This window comes from Pseudorca crassidens, chromosome 1 (assembly GCF_039906515.1).
Source record: "Pseudorca crassidens isolate mPseCra1 chromosome 1, mPseCra1.hap1, whole genome shotgun sequence".
NCBI lineage: Eukaryota > Metazoa > Chordata > Mammalia > Artiodactyla > Delphinidae > Pseudorca > Pseudorca crassidens.
The window spans coordinates 101,470,499-101,483,271 of NC_090296.1; the positions used below are offsets into that span (position 1 = coordinate 101,470,499).

At 40.2% G+C, this 12,773-nt stretch overlaps 1 protein-coding gene across 4 annotated transcripts in view; it reads right to left on the reverse strand.

Moving 5' to 3' along the window:
- MYO5A (myosin VA) overlaps positions 1-12,773 on the reverse strand; it is a 183,665-nt gene that overhangs the window by 13,398 nt on the left and 157,494 nt on the right. For all 4 annotated transcript variants that reach the window (XM_067747313.1, XM_067747305.1, XM_067747294.1 and 1 more), the window contains 5 exons: positions 7,526-7,672; positions 6,812-6,966; positions 4,911-5,000; positions 3,139-3,289; positions 679-961 (listed from right to left, as the gene is read on the reverse strand). In XM_067747313.1, the coding sequence (XP_067603414.1) occupies positions 679-961; positions 3,139-3,289; positions 4,911-5,000; positions 6,812-6,966; positions 7,526-7,672 (826 nt within the window). The remainder of the gene's footprint in view (positions 1-678; positions 962-3,138; positions 3,290-4,910; positions 5,001-6,811; positions 6,967-7,525; positions 7,673-12,773) is intronic.

The window sequence follows — 12,773 nt, forward strand, 5'->3', positions numbered from 1 at the left end:
ACTCCCTCAGATGAGTTATCAGGGCTTTCCTGGTGGCGTAGTGGTTAAGAATCCGCCTGCCAATGCAGGGGACACGAGTTTGAGCCCTGGTCCGGGAAGATCCCACATGCCGCGGGGCAACTAAGCCTGTGCGTCACAACTACTGAGCCTGCGCTCTAGAGACCACGAGCCACAACTACTGAGCCCACGTGCCACAACTACTGAGCCTGTGCTCTAGAGCCCGCGAGCCATAACTACTGAGCCCACGTGCCACAACTACTGAAGCCCGCATGCCTAGAGCTCGTGCTCCACAAGAGAATCCACCACAATGAGAAGCCCACGCACCACAATGAAGAACAGCCCCCACAGCAACGAAGACCCAACACAGCCAAAAATAAATAAATAAAAATAAATAAAGTTCCCTTTAAAAAAACAAAAAACAAAAACGCGTTATCTTCACATGGAGCAGGGTTCCTAACAAGCAGTGGGTTGCAAGGCACAGCCAGGAGCAATCACGAATGAGAGTGGAGGGTCCAGCCAGAAAAGAGGAAGCAGCTCTGTGCCCAGTCTGCCCTTGCTGCTCGCCTGGCGGGGAGTGGGGGTGGGGGCAGTGGACATCAGGTACACTAGCCTCACACGAGCCCCGGCAAGCGGTTGGGCAGCATGAAAAGGCCATGGCAGCTGTTGGCATTCGCTCACCTGATCTGCATGCCTTTACTCCAGGAGCACATGTCCTTCCGGAGGAGGAGGTTGTTCAGTGTGACGGCCCCCACGATGTAGAACATCTGCTTGACCACCTGCTTGATCAGTTCGGGGTCCATGCCGTGCTGACACATGACTGAGTGGAAGGAGTTGAGCTGCCGCAGGATGGAGTCCAGTGTGTAGGTACCCTCATCAGCAATGCTGGAGGTTCGCTTTCTTAGCCCTGTGGGCTTCACCCCAGACACACCCTGAATGGTTTCATGCTCTAGCATTCCGGAGACTGCAAGAGAAGTTCAAGTGTCAGAAAAGAAGATCTGGAAGTAAACGTGTGCACACACACACAAAGACACAGACATACACACATTCAGTTTATGAAAATGATTTGAGTATCAATATAGAGGGAAAAAGAACTCAATAAAAGGGCTTCTGGATTTTAAACTTTAATGAAGGAATAATTCTTAAATTCAAAAAAATAGTAATAATTCTTAAATTCAAAAATTTACCATGAAATTAAGAACTCTTAATGGCCCATTTTCTGAAATATGAAGGCTTGTAATAGCACGTGTGAGGTATCTTGGGAGGGTTTTTGAGAGAGATGTACGGAGCAGTTAGGGAGAAGATAAAAATTCTCCAATAGGGCTTCCCTGGTGGCGCAGTGGTTGAGAGTCTGCCTGCTGATGCAGGGGACGCGGGTTCGTGCCCCGGTCCGGGAAGATCCCACATGCCGCGGAGCGGCTGGGCCCGTGAGCCATGGCCGCTGAGCCTGTGCGTCAGAAGCCCGTGCTCCACAATGGGAGAGGCCACAACAGTGAGAGGCCCGCATACCACAAAAAAAAAAAAAAGAAAAAAAAAATTCTCCAGTAATATCGAGCCCCAGAGGCAAACAAATCAAGTAGCAAGAAAGGCAGGAGACCAGGCAGTGGGCTTGGAGAAGACTTGGGAGAGGGCAGTTGTGTGGGGCTAGAGAGCTGGGCCCTTCCTTGCCCTGAGCTGCCCACGACAGTAGGGAGACCTCGGGCTGGCCTTAGCCTCCCAGGACTCAGTCTTCTCATCTGGGGCACTGCTGCTCCCTCTATTACGCTCTTGCAGCGTTTGGCTTATGCCTCCTCTAGGATGGTTTTGGGATGCCCACTCCCTGGACTGGAAGCCCCCTTGAGAGCAGGGGCCATTCCTGATTCATTGTTATATGTCCTAGAGCTAAATGCAGCTTCCAAAGAACCTCATACTGACTCAAAACATTTGTTGTTGTAAAATCATTGGGAGATGCAGCTAGCGGCACATCTAAAGGTAAAATTTCTTATTTAGCCAATGAAACCAGGCAAAAGTAGAAGAGAATGGACTGAAGCTGACCTCTGCATCTGTGTTACCTCAAGCATTTTTGCTGACCTAGGTTGCTTTAAATTCATGACCTTTTAGACGTCAGCTGAAGAAACCACTGCCATCCCCCATGGCTTCCTCAGCCTTCTATGTTTCTAGTTGGTTAAAGGGGGGCCTGCAATAAAACATGGGACACTAGGAGCCCACAGAGGTGAGATGAAGTTGTAGAAATGTGGAAAACACATAGATGGGGAAAGAAAGGGTAACTGGTAGTAGCCTTAAGAGGCTGTTGATAATTTGCTTGACGATAATACAGTTTGGTAACTTAAAAAATTAAAAAAAAAAGTTCAATGCATTCAAAATTAGCAGCCTGCAATTTGTACATGCCTTCTAATTCCTTTACACACCTGCTACACATTCCAAAGGAATACAGGTAGAATGATACATAAATACACACCCAGAGTGAGTATACATATATAAAGATAGGTACATGAAATCACACATACGTAGAAACACACACACACACACACACACACACACACACACACACACACACACACACACACACACACACACACACACACCAGTTTCTCATCCAATGAGAAACTGCTACTTTAAACCAAATTCCCTTTAACAATTCCATAGGGGTCATGAGATGTTCCACTCAGCATGGAGTGTCTGAGACCTGTTCTTGTTGCCATGGTACCTTCCCAGCCCTCTTACTGTAGCCTAATAGGCAAAGTACATACCCTCCCAAGCCTCCTTCATTTTAGATGGGTCCCTAGGAAGCTCAGTGTAGTAGTACGCTAGACCAAAGTTTAAAGTGTTTTTGAAAACTGGATGAGGTCTGAGGTCTACTGCTGGGTATAAAGCATGACCCAATCATAAGAGAGAGGCATTACACATTAGGGAAGTAAACTATATACTGCCATTTCCATCATGTGGAAGCAGTGATTTTGAGGTACCCCAGTTCATCATGGCTGGGGTTCTGAGATTCCTCAGCTAATTTTGGGACTGAGTCTTACTACTTTCTGTTCTCCATATGAATACATGCTCCAACACATGTGCCACTGGTGGTCATCTATTGGCGGGCACATGAGGTAGACAGACCTGGATGTCATCAATATGCCCTGGCCTTACCGATCATTGGCTGAAGGATGTTCTCTAACACCCGCACGAGCTGCTGGTAGATCTGAATGGCCAAGTCACTTAGCACCTGTCGGTACTCGGCCAGGTCAAAATTGGTGAGGCAGTGTTCATTCTGGCGAGATGTGTTGTGTTTCATAAAGCCCTAGAGCCATAACGGAGAGTTAATGATACAGATGAAGTAAAATGTCTCCTGTTTAACTCTCTCATTTGATCGGCATCCTCATGCTCTTTTTTCCTTTCTCCAAAGAGTTCCCATTCCAACCTACACATAAATGCCAGGACACTCCTTCTCAAATTCTGTGTGTTTGTTTCCATCACGTCTCCCCTTCCACTTCTTACTAGCGTTTGAATAATCTAAACTTGGCAACCTAGCATTTAAGCTTTTCCACCAGCAATGTCAATGAAACAAGATGGGGGAACTTGATTTGAAAAAAAAACTAATGAGTGTTTTCACTTATGAAACAGCTGGTTCACTGCCAAGCACTTAATTATCTAAAGTAGTAATCTCTTAACTTCAGTTCATTAAATACAGCCCTGTTTATAAATACTACACTGGAAGGACATAAGTAATCTTCTTAAAATTGATCAATTTCTACAGAGACTGGTGAATAAATAAAAAAATTCTCTTTACTATATTTTACTGTATCCACACATGATTCTCAGTCTGAGCTTAGAATGGAATCTTTTGGTGGTATTTGTTAAAATGGAAAGCCAACTGTACAGGCAGGTACTTCGTCAGGCACTGCCTGACAAAGACAATTGCCTACTTGATGGATTCTGCCCACACTCAAGCATCTGCCTCCCTGCAACCTACTTAACAACATGGTCTAGAACTGGGGACTGGAAGGACAGTTAATAGGCCTTCTGGAGGATTCTGTTCTGCTAGTCCCATCTGCTCAAGGACCATGTCTTGCTCATATTGCATTTCCCATCATCTGCCAGGACAGTCCTCTGCCCCTAGCCTGTGGGTGCTCAGAAAGTACTACTGCTCAGCTTCTCTGCCTGCCCTCCCGGCAAAGGATGCGGAGGTACGAAGGGCAGTGGTTATGGACAGAGGCTCTTGGAGGTGGGCAGACCCAGAATCCTAGCTAAGCTCCTTATGACTGAGAGCACCTGGGCAAAGTGATGAACTTCTTTGAGCTTTAGTTTCCTCATCTGTAAAACTGGGTTATAATTCCTACCTCACTGAGATGTTAAACAAGAATTAAACAACATAATGTACAATAAATGCTGTCTGATACATACTAAGCAGCCCTTAATAAATGATAATTATTAATATATTACATAGTTTTGAAATATGAAGTCTATCAACCAACTGATGACCACATCACTATAAGCAAAAGCAAAAATATCTGTGGACGAATCTAAAGAGACATGTTTTACCTTGATCACCTTTAATGTATTACACAAGCCAAAACTGATTAATTTCTTTAAATAGCTCAATATTCATACATCAGTCCTTGAAAAGCCCATTTTCACATCTTAACAAAAAGTTTCAGTGCGATAACCATTCAATGACCAATGCTCATTTTATTTCTGCTGTGCTTTCTCATAATACAAACTCTCAGAGGGAAGAAACTATGTCACTTCCCAAGTCAGTTTTGTAAATAATGAACATCAAACAAAGCTATGAACTTCCAAGCCTCCTCTGAATTCAGGTTTCTAAATGAACAAATGGCTAAATAGTTTGTGCTTTAAATTTTTTTCCTTAAAAAGGTCAGAGAAAGTATAGCATGCTGGTTTTGTGATCAAGGCTTTCTCACCTCTTCTCCACTGTACTGCTTCAAACAGTGCAAAAATCGGCATGTGTTAGAAAGCCAGAAGGAGACAGTTTCAAAATCATCACCTCTTTTCTGAAAGAGAGAATAAGCCTAAATTAGCTTTTTCCTTAGGGAAATAATAGCCTGAAAAAACCAAACAGATACCAGAAGGCCCATTTCCTTCACTTACCATTAACAACAGTTATAAAAATAAATCACATTGCAGTTGTAAAGCCTCATATCGTTGCTAGAGAATTTCAACCACTGAGTTCACTGGTTGTTTGTTACTTTGCTTGGCAATTAGAAAATGCCATTAGAAAATGATGCCTGGTCATGCAATTGATATTCGCTTAGCAGTCCCTTTAAGCAGAAAACAATTCACCAAGCCACAGCTTACCCGAACTCACTTCCCTGAGGGTTACTGAAGGGAATCAGAAAGGACTAAAGGCACAAAAGGGAATTACAAATATTGTGAAGCACTGAAACCCAGATTAGGTTAAAAATCTTGTCAATGATAAGATAAAATTTCTGGCGAGCTAATGAGAAATGGAATGGAGGAAGCCCTGTGCAGAGCAGTGGAGAGTTTGGCTCTTCATCAGGTCTGCGCCACATGTCAAACCACCTCTGCGAAATCAAACCAGGGACACATGACAAATACACTTCAGTTTAAAAAGGGATGTGAAACAAATGCACATCCATTTAAAATGGTATCAAAAGGGTGCTGTGTTCAAGTATCTATTCCTTTTTAATCTTTAAACAATTTGGTACAATAATTAGTCAAATTAGATAAATTTGGAAGAATTTATCCAAATTTTCTCATCTTGCAAGTAAGATGAGAGGGAGAAAACTTTACGATTTGGCTTTGTTGTCTTTGTAGGAGTTGACTTAAGAAGTAGTAAAACTCGTAGTCTATCTAAATGTAATACAGCATCAATACACCAAAAATTAAATGAGTTACATTCAGAAGACATTCATCAGTTTTTGAATGTTAAATATTCAGAAACTCCACACTTTAGTAAGCACTGTAGAAAGTAACCACATAGACTATCTGTGCAGGAGGGACTGAGAACCGGCATTAAAAGTTATGACCAGGGGCTGGGGGAGGGTGTGTTTAATGGGTACAGAGTTTCAGATGGGGAAGATGAAAAAGTTCTGGGGAAGATGAAAAAGTTCTGGAGATGATGGTGGTGATGGTTATGCAACAGTATGAATGTACTTAATGCCAAAGAACTGAAAAATGGTGAAAACTAAGAATAATGTTCACTGTTTTTCTAGATTGTCAAGAGGATGATCATGCAAGTGACTCAGTGATTACTGAGTTATGCAGGGCTTTCTGTTCTATTATGTAACTTTGCTGCCTTTTCCAAGTCTTTCCTCTCTGATTAGTATCTGTGTGTTGCTTCTCACATGGAACCAGGCATTTAAGGTAACAAGGAAAATTATGAGATGAGCTGGAGAATAATGGGAAGAAAAGTCAGAAGAGAATTTTAAATGTTTTATCAAACATCTTTTTATATGAATGGGCTAGGTATTACTAAACTTACTTAATACCTATTTTAACTATAGCATCATATTCCCTGTATATATGAACTTCACTAGGTATTTTTAATTTAGTTCTAAGACCTCAAAGCAGAAAACTTCTATGACAAAACTGAATTTGCTTCACAATCAAATGCAAGTATATTGACTTAATTTTGATTACTGTTCAACCTGAGCCCTGTTTTGAAAGAAGGCACATAGACACTTTACAGAATGAATGTTTCCTACAATGGAAGGTATAGATTGAGACTAGAAAGTGGTCATAACTGGAAACTTAGCTCAAGTCTAAGGAAGGAAAAATACCTCTGTGCAGACTCTGTCATCATTAATATTCATTATGAGAATTTTGTTGCACATGAACTGACCTTTAATACTTTTTTGATGCTGTTTATTGTTGATGTTAGCAACGACCTTACTTTCTGATCATCATTCAGGTAGTCAGCGTGTCGAACACACATAAACAGGATATACGCTGGTAACCCTGGAATCAAATTGACTGCTACACCACGTGGCTTCAGTTCTAAAAAAGAAAAGAGGAAAAATAATCTTATATAACTTTGAAAGTCTTCACGAGGAATGCTTTTTGAGATACAAAAGCACAGCTCTCATGTAAGAGTTCAATCATTCAGGGTAAATAGGTCGTGTTTTTAAAAAAGCATATTTTAAAGGCTGACTAAGGGGAGAAATTCTTGAGGGTAGGAACATGTGAATCTTAGCTGCTTATACAACAACTCCCAAATGTCTATCTCCTGCCCTGACTTTTCCTTTGAATTCTAGGCTCATGTATCAAGTGGCTTTTGACATCTCTGCTCAGGCATGTCAAACTAAGCCCATCCCAAACTAAACTCTTCATTCCCTATGGAACCTGCTCTTCCAGGAGTTAGGTGGGTCCTAGCAAGTGTCCCTGCAGTGTGACTGACATCCATGATGTGGTCAGGATGCTGCTACAGCACTATACGCACAGCAGTCAAGGATGACTAAAGAAACCAGTGTGAATATTTAATAAATGAGTGACTAGCCTTTCCCACCACCGACACGTGTACCAGAAAGACCTTTTATCTTACGCAGGAAATACTTGCCCAGAATCAAGTTCTTAACAAGTTTTTGCTCATCCTCCTTCTTGTATTCCAGCATTCCTTGGAAATCCTTTTCTTTTCTGGGAATGTTGACTGGACGAATGGGCTCATCAATGATCTGTCCTGGGGATATGTTCTCCATTTGGCCCACTTCATCAGAAACAAAAAGAAGAAAAATGTCTTCCAGGTAGAAAAGATGAGAGGTTTCCATGTTCCTATAATTTTAAGTAAACTCTATAACAACAGAAGCTTGCCATATTTACCACTTAATTGTCCCTTCTTTCAGTATTTTTTCTGGTAAAACTGGGTGGATAGATGATAAAATTATACGGTAATGTCACTCTAACAACCACTAGTGCTTGGCTACTATGAACACCAAAGAATCTTACTAGATTCAAAAGCATTTTTTTTTGTAATAAGGTTAACTTTGTAATAAGATTAAATGTCTCCAAAGTAAGTGGTTTAACTTCTTAGTTAACTAATCAGTATCAATCATAAATGTCTAAATATATTTCGACTTTAATTTACAGAAGGAAAAAACAATATTCTACAAAGAGGCAGCCAGACTATAAAAGATTCCCCTTTACCTTTAGCTCTATGAATCTGGTCATTAAAGAGAAAGAACATTTACTTTAAATGTATCATTGCAATCAGTTCAAACCACATCAAGATAGCTGGTAGAACCGAGTTTCTTCACACTAGTTGATGTGAAATGTATTATTTCTCACAAAGCCTTCATAAGGAAAAGGCTTAATGTTCTCCTGTCACCCCTCACTCCCAAAGAAATCATGAGCAGATAAAACAACCTGTATTTAATATGATTTCCTAAATATTATTCAGTTTTTTGTTTGTCTGTTTTTAGTAAAGTGCTAAAAGTCCCACCACAAAGCTGCAACCAGTAAAGTACAACTGCTGGCTAACAACCCTTTCAGATGTTAAAAATGATCACCACTGTTGATGGCAGCTGCCAGAGAAGAACTGAGGGTTAAGAAAAAGTCTCCAATTCCATCTCAAAATTGAGAATTGAGTGGGAAATTCAAGGGAAGGTAAAGGGAAACTTGAGTAATGATGGTGTTTGTGGAGCTATATGCTAGTAAGATTTTTAATTCTCTTATCTACAGGAAGGGGGGCAGTTAAGGAATCTATTTAGTGTTATACAGCAGAAACCAACACAACATTGTAAAGCAATTATACTCCAATAAGGATGTTAAAAAAAAAAAAGAAATCTATTTGGGTGTAGTTTAAGTTTGAGTTCAGAGACTGCTGGCAAACAAACAAAACGCAGATCAGATGCATTAGAAAGTTTAATCTTGCTGACTCCACAAGGTATCAGCCATGCTTCTCCTGTCACTCTGGGCAACTTCTGGTGTTAGTTCTGGGAAGCCAGTTCCACAGCATGAGGTTATCACAGAGAACACCAATACCTGCCAGTGCTCTTGCTCATGTGGCACAGAGCCTGGTGACACCTCGTCCACCTTATGCCGCAGCATCACACACCGGGACTATCAGCGCTGAAAATCACCACCATCCACCAACGTTATGATATCTAAAGAGCGATCACACTGTGATTGGACAAATCAGGGCTGTGGCCACCTCCCATAACCTAGCATTTCATATGCATGATGCAGTCCGGAACCGCAGGACTAACTGAATGCCTTGTATGCCTCTCTACAAGAGACAGGAGATTCAAACTATTTAGTTTTACATAAGTTATTTCTGGAGTTAGTTTAAACACGACAGCATGAGGATCTCAGGATCAGTACACAGCTGTGACCTTCACAGCTCCTGTATATATTCTGCATGTAAAACAAAATAATAAGATCCCTGCCATCTATGTTACTGGTTGCTTTAAGCTACAGAAACAATTCAACGAGGGGAAACTGGGAGAAAACAGATTCAACATACTAAGTTTATCAACAAATGCACACATTTGGACTCTGTATAACTCAAAAAGAATGTTTTAAACCTACTGATCTTATCATATCTAAGGTGCCACTGATTATGACATATAGTATTATTTTATATAACACTAAAGAAGGAAAAATATTGCCAGTTAAACTAAAACCCATCAACTTCTGTAAGATACATCCTAATTTCAGAGATGTTAAAATATGAAAAATTGTGCACCACAGAATTTATGAAATATGGTGAATATTTTAACTAAGAGATATTACGTTTTAAAAGAAAGCTTCACTTTCCTTTTGCAAAATCTCTAACGAAGATATTTTTGGTTCTGTACAAAAATGTCAGAGATAAAATTTGCCATACTTTCATTAAAATTTTACTCTGTCTTTGAATGCTTCCCAGAGATTAGAGTCTTCACAAAAACTCACAGGTAAAATATAGATGTCAGCTCAACATGACCTTGATTTATTTAACAAATCATATAATTAAAATAATCATATAATTAAAATGTCAACCCTTACATAGTATCAGGAAAATATAAAGCCTGAAAGAGAGAAGTCAGAATACCACCCAGTTTTTAAGAGACTCAGGGGACCTTGGGGGTCATTTAGTCGAATGCTCCATCTAATACAGCAATCTTCTAGGAAGATCTGAAGCAACATCTATTTCCATTTTCAAGTATAATAGATTCTTTATGCTTGAGAGAAAAACATTCCTGAACCTTTTTGTCCTAGAAATAGAAAGGAAATTGGAAAATTTTTTTTCCTCCCCTCACTTTGGTACAGGGAAGATCTTGATCTCAGGTTTAATTGAGAGTCAAATGAATTATTATAAGTAGAGAGGGTCTGTCGGAAAATACGACACAAAGAAGTCAGTGCTCTTCAGAAGGCTTGGGTTCTAGTCCCATTTTGGTCACTAAGTGGCTGAGACTTTGGAAGTCCCTTATGGTTTCTGGGCCTCAGCTCTGTTCTCCTATGAAATAATTAACTGATTTCTAGAATTCTTTCAGGTCTAAATTCCCCGACTCTATGAAAATTGAGATGGAACACCCACTCCTGGATTAAAATACAGCATAAAGCATATCAAATTTTGAAACACTCTCCATTTAGCCATATAATTTCTGCTAAAAATTATGTATGTTGACATTTAAAAAGCCTTCACTGGCTTCTAAAAATGTCTCCTTAATTAAGTGTAGCCCATAGGAGGAGGTAAGAGTCTTGCTATTTTAAACCAGAAGCATTTACGTATATTATATTTAGAAAAATATAAGAAAACTTTTAGATATTAGAAGGTGCTTTGCTGTACAAGGTTATCAGTGTTTTCTGTACGCTGTGGGGATAAGGGGACAGGAGAGAAAGGTGTTGGAAAAGCGTGTTGTCTTTCTTCTCTGCCTTGGGGAGGGGAGGTACACTGCACTCAGCAAACGTTCAAGTCACATAAATCTATTTCATCTTATTCTGTAGATATGTATTATGTAACTCAACTTTTCTTAAGAATATCATAATGACTTTTTTGTTTAATCTATGAATTGCCTTCTCAAATGTACTTATAGATTTAAGAATATAGCTGGCAGGATAGTTTAACTGATGAGGTTGAATTTTGATTGATAATGGCTTAAAATTGCTCTAAGCTTTCTCTTTGAGTAAAATATACATATCAAAGAAAGCTAAGTAAAAATGTAAAATAATAAATGGCTTTTCTATTTATCAAAAGTTACTAACATATGGTAAAGAAACGATTAGGAGCTTAAAAAATAATCTTACAAGTTAATACCCTTAAAATCGGTTTCGTTCAAGCGGATACTCTGCTGTCTAATTATCATCTCATGATATAATTAATGCAGAGTTAAGTGCAGAAAGGTTCTCTGAATAAAGATTTTTTTTTTTTTGCAGTGCGCGGGCCTCTCACTGCTGTGGCCTCTCCCGTTGCGGAGCACAGGCTCCGGACGTGCAGGCACAGCGGCCATGGCTCACGGGCCCAGCCGCTCCGTGGCATGTGGGATCTTCCCAGACCGGGGCACGAACCCGCGTCCCCTGCATCAGCAGGTGGACTCTCAACCACTGAGCCACCAGGGAAGCCCTGAATAAAGATTTTTAAAGTTCCACCAACAGACATATAGTCTGGGTCTGTGATTCAGAGGTTCAAAATTTTAATAAATGGAATGATTATGACAGGTCAGACAATATACTAGGTGCTGTGAAAACAAGAGGAAATAAGAGGTGGTCACCATGCTCAGGAAGTTCATAGTCCATTGAGGAAGGCAGTAATTCAAACAGAAAAACTGCTAAAAATATGACAGTGAAAACCACAAAAGATGGGAGGCAAATTGCAGTACACAGAGGGTAGAGCTGTAGGGTCTATCTGTGTGATCAGGAAAGGCTGCTCTTGAGCATGTGACATATAACTCTGGTCTCAAAGGATAAGCAGGACTTGACTAAGAGAAGCAAAAAGATCAAACAGATGGAACAGTTACGACAGGCCTGGCACGTTGGAGGAATGAGAGCCACACAGTTAATCATGGTAGATTCTTTTGAACATTCCCAGTGATGGGGAATCTTCACCCTTTGAGCAGAGCAAAAATTATTCAGAGTGACAATGACAAATAGACGGGCAGGCTGCACAGTATCATTTTTGGTCAAAATGGTAATAGCCTGCATAGGTCTGAAGGCAATTCCAAAGAGGGTCTCAGAATCTCTTGAACAATGAGATCATTGCTGGACTAAGCTGAGAATGTGGCTTTAGCCCTGTTCACTGCTATATCCCTGGCACCTACTTACTGAAGGAACAAACACTAACCCACAAGACAAGAATCATTTGTATATAATAATAACCGATATTTGATCACTTCTCAAGGTGTTTTCCCATCATCATATATAAATCATGAGATGTTTTCTAAAATCTTATTTCTTTATAATCATAATTCATTTTTTTCTTATTTACTTCTCTTTTTGTTCTCCATTAGATGTAAGTTCTTTGAGGACACAGACTCTGTCTTACTCATCTTAGTATCCCTAATACTAACAGTAATAAAAATAAGTTGTATATAGGATTTACTGTGTGTCAGGAAATATGCCAAATGCATTCCACATATTAATTAATTTAACCCTTACAAACCGTGTCAGGTAGACACCATTATCATTCCCATTTAACAGGTGGGAACACTGAGGCATAGAGAGGTTCAGTAACTTGCCCAATATCAGATGACTAATAGTGGAAGAGGCAGTATTTAAACCCGAGAAGCTTAGCTACAGAATCCATGCTTTTAACCACTATGCAATACTGCCTAGCATAGTGCCTGGTCTATAGAAGACGGTCATTAGATGTTTGCTGAATGAATTCTCTCTTT